This window comes from Leptopilina heterotoma, unplaced genomic scaffold (genome assembly GCF_015476425.1).
Source record: "Leptopilina heterotoma isolate Lh14 unplaced genomic scaffold, ASM1547642v1 Lhet_24, whole genome shotgun sequence".
In the NCBI taxonomy this organism is placed as follows: Eukaryota; Metazoa; Arthropoda; class Insecta; order Hymenoptera; family Figitidae; genus Leptopilina; species Leptopilina heterotoma.
In genome coordinates this window covers 4,371,249-4,387,129 of record NW_025110956.1, presented here as the reverse complement: position 1 = coordinate 4,387,129, position 15,881 = coordinate 4,371,249, and the positions used below count along the sequence as shown (strand labels likewise).

Here is a 15,881-nt window from a genome sequence, read left to right as displayed (position 1 = left end):
ATTTTTTACAGTGTTGACAAATTGTTTATTTTGTTAGGAAAACACCTTTTAATGGTAGCGCTCCAATTTGGTGGTGAGTTTAAAAATTAAAACTCGTCTCACAAATTGACAATTCTCCCACTTTGGAAGATTTCTCCAGGTTGTTTACCAGTTTGGCGGGAATCGCGGGAATGAACAAGAATGGCCGAAACTTTGTTTACACGTGTCAGAATTAGTCTGTTTGTTGCAATAATATTTCGTCACAATTAAACGAAATAAGTAATATATCAACAATTGAAAGCTGTTTGGAATTATTTATGGATAGTTGACAGTTTGATGATGTTTTTAATCATTTTTTGTTGGAACTTCAAGTTGGAACTTTAAGCAAAAGTTGTGTAATTACTTCAGAGGATTATTTTATTAACTTGGTAAGTTGTAATGCACTTTCTATTTAAATCCCCCTATTGTTAATTTCTCGAGAATTTTTCTGGAAACAAAAAAATTAGATACCAAAAGTATCTGGAGTCTAAATTTTTTATTTCGAGAAAAATTCTTCGCACAGAAAAAGTAATCTCGTGTTTAGAGAAAAAATCCTCTTCTAATTTCCTCTAAATTTATACTCTCAAAACACTCAAAACAAATTTATATTCTACTTGAATTGAAAGTAATTAATAATTTGTTCGTAATAATATTTTATATTTTTTAATGATTAGTTAATGATCAATAAAATTATAAACAGAAAATAATATAATTAATTTGATCTTATTTTAATAAAATTGAATAATCAAATTTTTAATTATAATTATTAAAAAACCCAATTATTTTAAACAGTTAAAACAAATTCAATTAGTAATTAATAGTTTTTATTTTAATAAAATTAGTTTCAAAATTTTCCATTAAAAATATTTTAAAATTTACATTATTTAAAAAAAAACTCAAAGAAATTCTTCAAAAGAATTTAATTTTTCATTAATAATTTAAAAAAAATGTAATTTAATAAAATTGTTTATAATAATTATTAACGAAATCAATTATATTCAAAAATATCAAAGAAATTCTTCTAAAGAATTAAATTATTTTCAATAGTTTAATAAAATTCTGAGAAAAATTTAATTAATTCTTACAAATCGACAGAATTCAATTATTTTCATTTTCATAAATAATAATATTTTTTGGAAGAATTCAATTATTTTTTAGAATTATAATAACATTTTTCGATAGAATTCAATTATTTTCTAAAATTTTAATAAATTCTTGGAAATAATTTAATTATTTTTCTAAATAACAAAATTCTTGGAAATAATTCAATTATTTTTAAAAAATAATAAAATTTTTCTCATGAATTAAATTATTTTCAATACAATTTTAATAAAATTCAATAGGTAATCAAAATTTTAATTACAATTATTGACAGAGGCGATTATTTTATAAACTTGAAAAAATTCTTTGTTTAATTCAATTATTTAAAAATTTCCAATTGAAATTATTTAAAAAAATACATAATTTCAAAAAAAAAACGTAAAGAAATTCTTTAAATGAATTAATGATTTTTCTAAAAATTTTAATAAAATTCAATAATCAAATGTTTAATTACAATTTCTTGCAAATGCGATTATTTAAAAAACTTGAAAGCGATTCTTCATAAAATTCAATTAGTTTCAAAATTTTAAATTAAAATCGAGAAAATTATTAATAAAACTCCATTATTTTTTAAAAAATTCAAAAAAATTCTTTAAAAGAATTAGGATTTTTAAAAAATTCTAATAAAATTCTTCGAAGGAATTCAATTAAGTATTTTAAAAATTTTTAATATAATTCTTTGCAAGATTCAACTAGATAGAATTAAAATTATATTAAAAGGGAAAATTACATAGAATTCTTTTTGTATTAATTTTTGGGGTGATTATTTCGGGAAATAAAATTCTTAAACATTTGCTCTGTAACTATTTGTTTTATAATTATAATATTGAACATTCCATGTTAATTTACAGGTTCCAGTATTTTTTTTCCTTGTGCAAATTTAATTTAAGATGGAGATAACAGTACGAACACCGCAAAGTAAAAGACGAAAGTACGGTATTATAAGAAAAGACGAATCTGATGAAAATTATCCCTGTGATTTACAGTTTTATAAGGAGCCACCAAGTGGAAATATTTCTCTTGTCGAATTTCAGGAATTAGGATTAGAAAGATTAAAAGGTATTTGTTTTTATGTTATTCTTTCGATTTCTGTGAATATTATTAAATATAATGCCTAATTTATTAACAAATTTAATTCAGTTTCGTGTCGACCCCAAAATAAATTAAGAAAACTTTCAGATCATTCTAAAAAAACTGGCCAAAACTGTAAAATTGGCTATTTTTGGCAAAATTCCAAGCAAAATATTTAATTTTTCCAAACTTTAGTTCCAAGTCGACACGAAATTAAATTCGGTTTGTTAATTTAGTTTTCGCGAATCTAGAATGAAATTTTGTTAAATAAAATATACTTATACTTATTATGTTAAATAAAATATACTTATACTTTGTTCACTTTTAGTTTTACAGTTACTGGACTCAGTCTCCATTCAGGAAAATAAATCACAAGATGATTTTAAAAAACAACTGGAAAATGCTTTAAGAAAAGATCATATTATGTATCAAAAATTATTAACAAGCACCGGGAAAACGTGTTCAGTTGAAGCAAGAAGACATGATCATATTTCTCATTTTATTCTCAGACTAGCCTATTGTCAAACGGACGATTTGCGAAATTGGTTTATATCCAAAGAAGTGGAATTTTTTAAATTAAGATTCACTAATCTAGCTCAAGATAGCGTTAAATTTATTTTGTCCACAAATAATTTCGATTTTTCCCTGGTGAGTAATTAATAACGTATTCGTAAAATGTTAAATACCTAAATAAATGAATGAAATATTCTGTTTCAATATTTATTTATTTATTTTTCTCCTAAGGTTCCCGAGGAAGAAAAGAATGAATTAAGAGACAAGTTGTATTCGATAAAAGAAGCTGATAGTTCTTTAGATTATTATAAATTGCCATTTGAGAAAGTTACCGATTTGGTTAAGGACAGAAGAGTTTTTATTAAAAAAGGCATGGCTTATGTGCCGCATCATGATTTGATATCCGTAATTGTATCTATCTACAAGGAACATTTAAATAAAATGATGGATGTAAGTAGAATAAATGATTTGTGAAAAATAGTAATTTTTATTCCTAAGTTTTTTTTTTAAATAATTACATATTTATTTTATTATTTTTACAGATCGCAAAGGATTATTTGGAAAATATATCAACGGATGAAAGACTCACTGGTTTTTTGAAACATCTTCCACAATCCTTTTCCGGAATGACAAAAGCTGTTTGGTCGACGGAAACTACGCCTATTGGAATGTTGGACGAGGTAAGTTTTTATATTGATTCAGATTTCACGAAATGGTTTTATTAATTTATCATTATTTTTATTGGTATTATTACTATTAATAGCAAATGTTAACAGCGCGCGAAATGCGGTATTTCATTTAAAATAATTATCCAAAATTTTAAAAAAATCGCCTTTAAATATGTATTAATTTCAATTTTGGAAAAATTTCAGATTAAAAATTAAATTATTAATTAATTAGTTAAATAATCTTTAACGTCTAATTAATTATATTTATTTATTCTTTTCAAAGACTTTAATCAAATTCTTCTCATGAATTAAATTATTTTCAATACAATTTCAATAAAATTTATCAAAAGAATTCAATTATTTAAAAAAAAATTTAATACAATTTTTCGCAAAAATTCAATTATTTTGAAAAATTTTTTATTAAATTCTTTATGAGAATTGAAATATTTTCAATACAATTTTAAGTAAATTCCTGCAAAAAATTCAATTGTTTTCGAAAATTTTAATTAAATTCTTAGCAAGATTATAATTATTTTCATAATTTATAAAATTCTTCGCAGAAATTCAATTATTCTGAAAAGTTCAATTACTTTTAATACGAATTTTAATAAAAATTTTACCAAGATTTCAATTTAAAAAATTGTTTTTTGGAACAATTCAATTATTTTTAAAAATAGTAAAATTATTCGCAGGAATTCAATTATTTTCAATTTTAATAATATTTTACGAAAGGATTCAATTATTTTTAAAAATTTGATAAAATTTTTCTCAAAAATTCAATTATTATCGAAAATTTTTATTAAATTCTTAGGAAGATTTTAATTATTTTCATGTAATTTATAAAATTCTTCGCAGAAATTCAATTATTCTGAAAAGTTCAATTATTTTTAATACAAATTTTAATAAACTTTTTACCAAGATTTCAATTAAAAAAATTGTTCTTCGTGAGAATTTAATTATTTTTATAAATAGTAAAATTCTTTGCAGAAATTTAATTATTTTCAATTTTAATAAAATTTTATGAAAAAATCAATTATTTTTAAAAATTTGATAAAATTTTTCTCAAAAATTCAATTATTTCAGATTCAAAATTATAAAAGAAATATTTTATTTTTAATTGAAAACAGTGGTTTAGTTAATTTTTGGTATTTTTTAATCTTCAAAATATTAAATTAAGATTTTATTAATATAAAATTCATAGAATTAAAAGGAAAAATTATAAATTATATTAAAATTGACTATTACAAAATTGTTATTTCCAAAATAACTTTTATTGTTTTCGAAGAAAATATTTTTATAAAAATTAGAAAAATTTACTTCAGAAGTTAAAAAAATTTACTCTGAAAATAATAGTTAATAACAAAGTTTTACTACGTTCAAAGAAAATTTAAAAAACTTTTTTACAAAAATTAACTGTGGAAATGGTAAAATTCTATATTAAGAATTGTTATTTCCAGAATAATATAAATTTTATAATATCCGAAGTAATTTAAATAAAAATTAGTAAAACATACTGTTAACTTTATTCAATGTAACTAAATATTTTTATATAAAAAAAAATAACAATTTTTGTAAGTTAAAAATATTGAAAAAAGGCGAAAGTGGAGAATATTCATGATTTTAGTTGTTTTAGGAGATTTTGTTAGTTTACAGGAATAAAAAAGGGGAAAAAGGGAAAAATAGTAATTAGGTGAAAAAAATTTAGTTGGTTTAGGTGATTCTGTTAATTTATGGTAATAAAAAGGGGGAAAAGAGGAAAACAAATGAATTAGGGAAAAAAGTTTAGTTGCTTTTGGGGATTCTGTTAATTTTCAGGAATAAAAAAGGCAGAATGAGGATAAAGAGGGAGTAGATTAAAAAACGGACTAATTATGATCAATTCTAATGATCATTGTTATTATTATCATAATTTTACTTTCAGTTATCAAAAATATCGTATCCACTTTGCATGAGAACACTTCATGAGACTGTAAGAAGAGATCATCATGTGAAACACGGAGGTCGTCAACAGTACGGGCTGTTTATGAAAGGCATCGGAGTGAGTCTAGAAGATGCCCTAATTTTTTGGAAACAGGAATTTTGTCAAAAAATGGATGAGGATAAATTCAATAAACAATATCGTTACAATATTAGGCATATGTATGGTAAGGAGGGAAAGCAAACAAGTTACACTCCATACGGATGCACAAAAATCATCACCGAAATGGTTGGTCCCGGCGAATTTCACGGATGTCCCTATAAACAAATGCCAAAAGACATCTTAAAAGCAAAATTATGTTCATATGGACTACGCTCTGAAAGTAAATCAATTTTCAATAATTTTCTCTCTTTCTTTGAGTTCCTTTTTTTTATTTAAATTTGCCAAAAAATATTTTTTAAAATTGGAATATTTAATTACTTGATTGTAAGTATTAGAACAATTAAGTTTAACCCTTTTTACAGTTTTATAAACTAAAAATAAAACAGTTTACAGAAACGAATTAATTTTTTTGACGAAATAAATAGAAATTTCACACACTTTTCAGATGTAACGGAAATCGCAGATCTGGCGACAGGTGGACATTACAATTTAGCTTGTCAAATGTGCTTCGATGTGACGCATAAACGTCCACCGGGAAGACCGATTGTTCATCCGAATGTCTATTATGCAGAGAGTCGTGAAATACTCACTAAAGGATCAAATGAATCGAGCCAAAAAGACGGAGATAAATTGTCACAAAATGTGAGGGCGAAAGTGGAAACTCCTACGAGAAAAACAGAAGCACCAAGAACTGTAGTGAAAAAAGAGAAGAAAGAGATTGACCCCGAACTCATGGAGTTTACCAATGAGGACTTTAGTGATGTGTTCTAAACATTAAATTCGTAAATATAATTTTAACACACTAACTTAAAATATTTAGATTCAATTTAACATTGTTCATTTGTAAATTTCATTTGTTTTTTACTCTAATTTAACGATTACTAGGAAACTCCGAAAAAAACCACTATAATTGTTTATCAAAATTTTATTAAAAAATGAAAATTATCAATTATCAATTTTTCGTCTTTTTAAACATAACTATTCACTTCCTGGAGTCGATGAAACTTGGGTAGGAAATTTTCACTAACATCACGAACCATTGAGTGAACGAGTTTTTCAAGATCATAATTGTGCTGCCATCCCCAGTCTTCTCTCGCTTCACTGTCATCGAATACTTGAGGCCACGAATCAGCTGAAAACAATCAATTCAATTTGAAATTTACATTTCAATTTAAGAATTCTACTATAAATTAAATTAAAAAGAGTTTTTCTTTTTCAGGCAAAAATTTACCAAAAAAATTTCTAAATTTTATTAATTATATAAAAAAAGGAATTTAAGTTTCTTTTACAGATTAAAAAATTTACCAATAAGTTGCCTGCTATCGGGATTGTAAGAAATTTGCAAATCAGGAATATATTTCGTCAACTCAGTGAAAAGTTCCTCTGGAGAGAAACTCATTGCCGTGACGTTATAAACTCTTCTTCGTAATTTATCGTTTGGAGTGTTCAAGAACTGGAAAAGTGATGAGAGACAATCATCAATGTACATCATTGGCAATCGGGTATGTGGCTCCAAATAACAATCGTATTTTTTATTCAATAATCCTTCGTGAAAGACAGCAACTGCATAATCTGTAATTAAACATTTTTAAAAAGAAAAATTTATTAATTTCCATGGAAATTTAATATTGAAAATTTAATATGTTTGAACTAAATTTTTTATGTATTAAAAATCTTGATCTATTAAAAGGAAATCGACACGAGAATATCAAAGTAAGTTTACTGTTCTCCAATTACGAATGCGCCTTCAATATAGATTTTTGTCTGATGTTATTACACAATTAAGTTAACCGCTGATATTCTATATCGTGCTCTACTTCACAGAGAAAAGAGATTTCGCAGTTAAATGCTGCGTGATTTCCATTTGTTATGTGCTTGCATGAATGTATTCAAAATAAAATTTTTAACTCGTTTCGAGAAAATTCACAATGTTGCTGAAGTTCAAAACTAAATCGTCAATTTAAATGGAAAAAAAAATCATTTTTTCATTCAAATTTTTTTATTGAGAAAAATTACAAAAGAAATTTGTGATTATTTTACAAATTTTTTTTTAAACACAAAAATTTAACTTTGCAAAATTTAAATTCTATTATTTTCTATAATTTTAAAATTTTAATTCTTCTTTAAAACTATTTTTTAATAATTTTTCAGAATCGTCTTTGAGAATTCAATTATTCAAAGAAAAAAAGAGAAAGTTTACCTAAAATAATTCTAAAGTCCTCTTGTTTACAATGCAATTTTACGAAATTTCGATTATTCGAAAATTTTTTGCAGTTAATATTTAAGAATTATCAACAAATTTCAAAAAAAATTTTAATAAAATTTTTCAAAAACTAAATTTTTTAGAATTTTAAATTAAAATTATTTAAAATTCCAATTTTCTGAACGTTCAAATTTGAAACCTTTTGAAATTTAATTATTTATAAAAAATTGTAAAGGTAACTCTTCTAAAATTAAACTATTTTAAAATTTTTTAAGTACAATTGATTGAATTATTAATTAATATTGAATACTGAATTTCAATTAAATTTTTTTAGAGAATTTTATCAAAACTTATGAAAATAGTTCAATTTTTACGACGAATTTTATTAAAAAATTTTTAAAAAAATTTATTTGTTTTAAATAATTTCATTAAAATTTTTGAAAGTAATGTTATTCTTTTAAGAAATTTAATTAAAAATGTATTGAAAATAATTTAATTTTAATAAACAAATTTTGAAAAGAATTGAATTCTTTCACGAAATTTTATTTTTTATAAAATTAATTGAATTCATAACAAATTTTATCAAAAAATTTAAAAATAGTTTAATTTTACATAGAAAAATTTTATTTAAACAAATAATTGGATTCGTAAAGAGAATTTTAAATCTAAATTGATAAAAATATTTGAATTCTATTGAAGAATTTTATTAAAATTATTTAAAATTGAAAATAATTGAATTTCTGGCGATAGAAATTTTATTATTTATGAAGATAATTCAATTCTTTGGAAGAATTTCATTTAAAAAAAATGAATTCTTAGAAAGAATGTAATCAAAAGATACAAGGATAATTTAAGTTTTGACAAGAATTTCATTAAAATATTTTTAAACAATTGAATTTCTCTCACAAAGAATTGTGTTATTTATAATGTTAATTTAATACAATTTTTTCAAATAATTGAATGTTTTCGAGAAACTTTTTTGAAATTGCATTGAAAATAATTGAATTTCTACAAATAATATTATTGTTTTTAAAAATAATTGAGTTTTTGCTCTAAGGATTTTATAAACATTTTTGAAAATAATTGAATTCTTGGCAAGAATTTTATATAAATTTTTGAAATAAATGAATTGGTTTGAAGAAAATTAAAATTCTTTCGAGGAATTTAGTAAAAATTGTATTGAAAATAATTGAATTCTTGCCAAGAATTTCATTCAAATTTTTGAAAATAATTAAGTTGTTTCGAAGAAAATTAAATTTCTTTCGAGAAATTTACTAAAAATTGTATTGAAAATAATTGAATTTTCATAAAGAATCATATCAAAATTGATGAAAATAATTTATTACTTTCCTGGATTTTTATCTTTTACAAAATAAATAATAAATCTAAAAAACTATGAAAATTAGTAACACAAGCAATAAAAATTAATAAAAAATACCATGAAATAATAATTCAATTTTTAATAAAAATTTTATATTTTATTTAAATTAAATGATAATAATAAATATTTTTTTTACCAGTAGTTCCACCTCCTGGCGGATCACTGCTGATGACACCCGGGAATCGAAGACAACGGAAATCCAATCCAAATCTATGATGATAATATTCGCCAAGAAGTTCGGCGTGCACTTTGCTGACTCCATAAATTGTTCTTGGCCTTTGAATCGTGACATTCGGTGTTGGATTTCTCGGCGAATCAGGACCAAAAGCACCAATAGTTGATGGTACGAAAATTCTCAAATTATACTGCTTTGCCAATTCAATAACATTATGCATGCCTAATAATTAAAATCGAAATCGAGTGAATTAGTAAATAAAATCGAAATCGAGAGAATTAACAAATAAAATCGAAACGAGAGAATTAATAAATAAAATCGAAATGAGAGAAATTTTTTATAAATATATAGTTTCAAAAAATAATTGAGATAGAAAAAAATTGACCAGAGCTAGTATTTTAAAAACATTATGTACAGAGTTAATTTACTTTCTCTGGTTTTGCTTTCTACAAGCGACAATTTTTCTTTTTTTTCAACAATTAACGCACGAAAGTAAAATGAAAAAAATCATTCTTTTCTTATACAAAAGTGACAGTTCTGTTTTTAATGCTAATAATGATGATTTAATTGAACTTAATTAATAATTTCGCAATAGAAAACAATGGTTGCATTATTGTGTCTGAAGAATTTAAATACCAAAGTAATTAACATATTTTTGACGCTTATAATTTACTTTTCTCGAGTTTTGATGGATTAGTTGTTATAATCACCTTCGATATTTACTCGAACAGCGAGGGGGACATTCTGTTCACCGACTGCACTTAAAAGTGCACTAAAATGAATGAGCCAATCTATTCTGTGATTTACGACAATCTTTTGCAGTCCTTTAAAATCGAGAATGTCGGCGAAAATAAATGGTCCATTCGAAAGACCTTCTTCAGTTGGTTTAATAATGTCGGACAATATGACATTTTCGTTTCCGTAGTTTTTGCGCAAAAGTTTTGCACACTCTGTTCCTAACTGGCCAAGTCCACCTAGAAATATTTTTAGTATTCAGAGTTTTTAATTAATTTGTTTGTTAATTTTAATTTAGTAGTTTAATTAATAATTCAAAAATTAGTACCTAGAAATATTTTTAGTATTCAGAGTTTTTAATTAATTTGTTTGTTAATTTTCATTTAGTAGTTTAATTAATAATTCAAAAATTAGTTTTTAAACGATTTGAAAACAATTAAATTATTTTTATAAATAATAAAATTTTTTGCAGGAATTCAATTACTTTTTACAATTTTAATAAAATTTTTCGATAGAATTCAATTATTTTCTAAAATTTTAATAAATTTTTGAAAACAATTACATTAGTTTTATAAATAGTAAAATTTTTTGAAATAATTCAATTATATTTATAAATAGTAAAATTTTTGGAAACAATTCAATTATTTTTATAAATAATAAAATTTTTCTCAGGAATTGAATTATTTTCAATACAATTTTAACAAAATTCAATAATCAAATTTTTTACTATAATTATTAACAGACTCGATTATTTTACAAATTTGAAAGAAATTCTTTGTTTAATTCAATTATTTAAAAATTTCTAAATAAAATTATTTTAAAAACTACATTATTTTCAAAAAAAACTTAAAGAAATTCTTTAAAAGAATTTAATTATTTTTTGAAGAAAAACTTTAATAAAATTGTTTAAAAGAATTAAATTTTCTATTTACAATTTTAATAAGATTTAATAGTAAAATTATTAATTAGAATAATTAAAAAAAGCATTTATATTCAAAAAATTAAGAAATTTTTTGAAATAATTCAATTATTCTTGAAACCTTTAATAATAACTATTCTTCGAATGAATTAAATTATTTTCAATATTTTAATAAAATTCCTGGAATGAATTAAATTATTTATAAGAATTGTAAATTCAATGATCAAATGTTTGTTTTCAATTATTAATAAACCCGTTAATTTTAAACCATGAAAAAAATTGTTCATAAAATTCTATTTTTTTATATTCAAAATTTCCAATTAAAATAATTAAAGAAACTCCATTATTTTTTTAAAAAAGTCAAAGAAATTCTTCACAAGAATTCAATTATTTTTATGAATAATAAAATTTTTCGAAGAAACTAAATTAATTTCAAATTTTTGAACAAAATTCTTTCCAAGAATTCAATGATTTTAAATACATTATTTTTAAAATTGAAAACATTTGAAAAGGAAAATTATTTAAAAAGTGAGGAAACTAAAAAGCAAACAACGAATTTCAAACTGCGAACAAATAACCGGAATACAACGATTATTAATACAGAAAATAGAATATATAATTAAAAAATACAATTTAAATATAAAGAAATTATTAAATTGTTTTTAAAAAATTTTTTAATGAGTTTTATTTAATTTTTTTTCCTGTTAATTTTAGAAGAAAAATGTATCTATACGAAGAAAACTCGTTTTTATAGATAGCGGAATGATATATTTATGAAAAATATTTTCATTTATTAAAATACAAATATTCTTTCTTGTTTAATTAGTAAACAATGTAAATATTTTTAATGTCAAATTTTGTTTTAATTTGTTTATTTTCTCAAACAAAATTAAGTAGATAGAAAAAATATGTTTATTTTCTCAAACATAATTAAATAGATAGAAAAAATATGTTTGTTTTCTCAAAAAAATTAAGTAGATAGAAAAAATGCGTTTATTTTCTTAGAAAAATTATGTTTATGTACTTAATAAAAATTTGTTTACCGAAAGAAAAATATGTTTATTTGCTTAAAGAAAAACACGTCTGTTTTGTCCGTGTTTAAAGAATTTAATTCCTTGAGTCATTAATTTATTCTACCACGCGAATCTATTTTTTTAATATTTTGTCCTACACGTTTCTATTGATTCTGTAGAATTTATAATTTTTCATGCAAATTATTCTTTTTTGTTTTCTTTATTAGGTGTTCGATTAAATCATAAATTAATAAATCTCTATTAAAAAAAAATAAAAACAAATAATAAATCCTTATTAATATAGAAAAACGAGTAGAAAATAAAAATTAAAAATTTAACAAATTAAACAAATATGTAAAAACAAATTGAAAATAAAAATCATAATTTTACACATTTTTATTAATATATATATATATAAAAACGACTGGAAAGTACTTAGAAATCGTAAATTAATAAATTTTTGTATAAAGACGAGTAAAAAATAAAAATCTAAAATTAATAAATATTGAAATGTAAAAACGAGTTGAACATAAAAATCATAAATTAATAAATTTTTATTAATACTGAATACAAATTGAAATCAAAAATTATAAATTAATAAATCTTTGTTAATATATATTTAAATACGAGAGAAAAATAAAAGATTCTTCGAATAATTGGAGAAACAATGTTTCAAACTTTGAGACATATTGAAAGTAAAAGTGAATTATAAATTCAAGTCAAATTAACAGAAACTGTAGATTCAAATAATTTTGTAACTATTTTAAGCAAATTTTAATAATTTTAAATACAAAATTTAAATTAATTTCGTTTTGATTTGCCATAGAAAATAAACTGACCTGTAATTAATATTCTCGGTGGCCGGATAATTTGGTTCGAATTGTCGTAAAGTCTTTCCTTTTCTCTACAAGCAATCGCAGTCGAACTGAAATTCCTCTTAAATTCCCTAGGAGCTTTTTCTAAAATTTTTCTAAAGCCTCTAATTAACATGATTATAATTTACGGAACACAATATCGATGACTTTTTTCTTTCCTTAGTCTTAATTAAAAAAAAATCGAAATTGTACTTTTTAATCGATTTAGTAAAAAATTTTCCTATTCAGTTTTTGCCAAAAAAAAAAGAAAAAAAATTAATAAAAATTCTTTCTGTAGACAATTAATATTTTTAATAAATATTTTTATTTATTATTTTAATTTTTTTTCAGAGAATTGTTGCTAGATGAACAGATAGATTCTGTTCGAATTCTGCTTTAGTACTAAAGTAAAATATGTGTAGAAGCCTGGAAATACTGTAGAAGTTGACTTTTATAAATCATTTTGAAAACCAGTTAGGAGATTGATGTGTATTGGTGGGCTAGAGTATGCATTGTAAAGGAACTCGAGGTGAATTGTAGGTTTCGATTGACTATCACATTCTTTCCTGTACAGCCAATACTTTTCAATGAATGCAATAGACGCACGTTATTTTTGCTTTCTCTGATTTGACGTTAGATTTTACAAAAACACACGTGGTTCAGAACACGTGCTTATGTTTCAAATCTTGAAAAACTCGTTTTTCGCACATGTTATACTTGTAAGCTTTTAAAATTCCAGCTCATCGTTTGTCTATTTTTTTCAAGGTCTTAAAATGTCTCAAATAGTTTATTATTCAGGTGAATTAAATAATATTATTAGGTAATTATGATTATTGTACTTAAATTACGCAATTCATTTTACATTCTGGAAATTAGATAAAATTTCGGATAATTGCAAATTTGATAAATTATCTTATATTGGATAAATATCTAAGTAGTTGTTTCTTTTTTTGTTTTAATGAAGAAATTTTAATTTTTTTAAAATTTTTATTTTTAATTTTAATTTTTTTCTTCACCCCGTAGAAAATAGATTAATTTTGGGTCTCAGTCGATTTTTCCAGTTTTTGAACTTAATAGTTTTCTTCAGACTGAATAAAAACTAAAAATTTGTAATTTATAAGAAAATCGACTGAGAGGCAAAACTAATGTTTTATTCTTTATTATAAAAATTTTTTTTCAAAATTGTAACAGATTTTTTCATTTTTAGTTTTAGAAGGAGTTCAAGAATCGAAAGATGCTGACGTAAAAAGTAGATGGACCGGTTTTTGAATTGGCCTCTGTTACCTGAAAAAATCACGCTAGACGCAAGTTGAGGGCTTGGCAGGATATCCAGAGATTCTATTGGTCAGTTATAATCATAGGACAGGAATCAATTTTTTGTTTAACTGAAAGTTGATTTTAGAATTGGATAAAAATAGTCGAACAGACGGTGATTTTTTTTTTGTTTTCATATTTTTTCCTTGAAAAAAGTAAGCCAACGGGAAGGTGTCTGTCTAAAGCGGTTTTATTTTTTCTTTTTTTTTAAATTTACTTCAATTATTTAATTTTTTTTAATTTAAAAAAAAAATTAATTTACCTTAAATGGAAAATTATTTGTAAATTTATTTTCATTTTATTTATATTTTTTTTACTAATATCTGAATTTGAGAAAGTATTTTTTATCTCAACGTAATTAATTGATTAAAATTGAATTTTAAAAAATTTGAATCATTTAAAAAAATTTGAATTACTTGTTTAAATAAAAATTCAATTAACTATCTGAAATATTTAAAAAAAATGAATGCGTCGATCGTCCCTCGATTCAAGAATTTCAGTAAAATTCTTTAAAAAATTGAATTATTTTCTAGAGAATTTTAGAAAAATTAAATTATTAAAAAAACTCAATTATTTTGTAGAGAATTTTAGAAAATTTCAATTATTAAAAAAATTCAATTATTTTGTAGAGAATTTTAGAAAATTTCAATTATGTAAAAACTTCAATTATCTTCTAGTGAATTTTAGAAAATTTCAATTTTCATGGAAAAAATAGAACTAAAATATTTTTAATAATTAATGTGGCGAATTTTTCTCGATTATTCTTATCAATTTTAATATAATTCTTTTAAAAAATTCAATTATTTTCTATAGAGTTTTAGGTTTAGTTTTAGTTTAGTTTAGTTTTAGTTTTTTAGGAAATCAGAAAGAAAATTAAGAATTTTATTGAAATTCTTGAAAATAATCGAGGGACGTTCGACACATTAATTTTTTAAAAATATTTCAGTTCTTTTTTGCTTTAAGACAATTGAAAATGTTTTAAATAATTAAAATTTCCTAAAATTTTCTAGAAAATAATTAAATTTTTTAAAGAATTTTATTTCAATTTATAAAAACATAAAAATAATTGAGAAAATTTCACGACATTAGTTTTTAAACGTATTTTAGTTTAATTTTTTCAAAGATAATTGAAAATTTTTTAAATAAATTAAATTATTTTCTAGAGAATTTTAGGAAATTTCAATTATTTTAAACATTAATGTGTCGAACGTCCCTCGATTATTTTCGAGAATTTCAATAAAATTCTTAACTTTTTTTTTAATAGAAGTTTGGAAATTTTAATTACTTAAAAAAAATTTCAATTACTTGTTTATATAAATTGAATTATTTTTTAAAAATAGAAATGAAATGTTTAAAAAATTTATTTTTCAGAATTTTTGAATAAATTTTATGTAAATTTTAATTTTTAAATAAAATTTTTAATTTAAAATTCTTAAAATTTTTTCTTCTTTAAATTAACTAATTAATTAATAAAATTATGTTAATTGTAACTCTTTCGAAAATAACTTATTTTACATGCGATTTGGACACTTTAATGCTGTTTTTTACACAACTATTTCTGAAAATAACAATTGTTTTATAAAAGATCCTGGAAAAAATATTGAATTTCTAGAATTTATAAAAAAAATTCTGGTTTTTGGTGAAAAATAATTCTTTGAAAATGATTATTTTTTCGAAGTTATTACTTGAAATTTTAAAGTCTTTGAAAATATTAAAAACATTGAATTTTTTTTGAAATTTTTTTATTTGCCTTATAAATTTTGTTCTATTTCTGCCAATAATTGAACAGAATAATTAAAATTAAAATTTTTAAACAGAATAATTACAGAATATGAA

At 22.0% G+C, this 15,881-nt stretch overlaps 2 protein-coding genes across 2 annotated transcripts; one reads left to right on the top strand and one right to left on the bottom strand.

The window, feature by feature from the left end:
* Positions 1-158: 158 nt before the first annotated feature.
* LOC122502835 (DNA primase large subunit-like) lies at positions 159-6,407 on the top strand. The gene is made up of 7 exons (XM_043613124.1): positions 159-407; positions 1,971-2,178; positions 2,519-2,838; positions 2,935-3,153; positions 3,246-3,383; positions 5,293-5,671; positions 5,897-6,407. The coding sequence occupies exons 2-7, from the start codon at positions 2,010-2,012 to the stop codon at positions 6,220-6,222; spliced, it is 1,551 nt and encodes a 516-aa protein (XP_043469059.1). The 5' UTR covers positions 159-407; positions 1,971-2,009; the 3' UTR covers positions 6,223-6,407.
* Positions 6,362-13,892, bottom strand: LOC122502836 (L-threonine 3-dehydrogenase, mitochondrial). Its single transcript, XM_043613125.1, has 5 exons — positions 12,717-13,892; positions 9,921-10,184; positions 9,172-9,432; positions 6,757-7,023; positions 6,362-6,583 (listed from the first exon to the last, which is right to left on the bottom strand). The coding sequence occupies exons 1-5, from the start codon at positions 12,865-12,867 to the stop codon at positions 6,420-6,422; spliced, it is 1,107 nt and encodes a 368-aa protein (XP_043469060.1). The 5' UTR covers positions 12,868-13,892; the 3' UTR covers positions 6,362-6,419.
* Positions 13,893-15,881: the final 1,989 nt, after the last annotated feature.

Excerpts from the sequence above, each read along its gene's own strand:
- LOC122502836 (XM_043613125.1), bottom strand. The coding sequence starts at position 12,867 with ATGTTAATTAGAGGCTTTAGAAAAATTTTAGAAAAAGCTCCTAGGGAA. Across the intron at positions 10,185-12,716 it reads ACCGAGAATATTAATTACAG|GTGGACTTGGCCAGTTAGGA; the intron begins GTCAGTTTATTT and ends AAATATTTCTAG. Across the intron at positions 9,433-9,920 it reads TGTTCGAGTAAATATCGAAG|GCATGCATAATGTTATTGAA; the intron begins GTGATTATAACA and ends TTTAATTATTAG.
- LOC122502835 (XM_043613124.1), top strand. The coding sequence starts at position 2,010 with ATGGAGATAACAGTACGAACACCGCAAAGTAAAAGACGAAAGTACGGT. Across the intron at positions 2,179-2,518 it reads AGGATTAGAAAGATTAAAAG|TTTTACAGTTACTGGACTCA; the intron begins GTATTTGTTTTT and ends GTTCACTTTTAG. Across the intron at positions 3,384-5,292 it reads CTATTGGAATGTTGGACGAG|TTATCAAAAATATCGTATCC; the intron begins GTAAGTTTTTAT and ends TTTTACTTTCAG.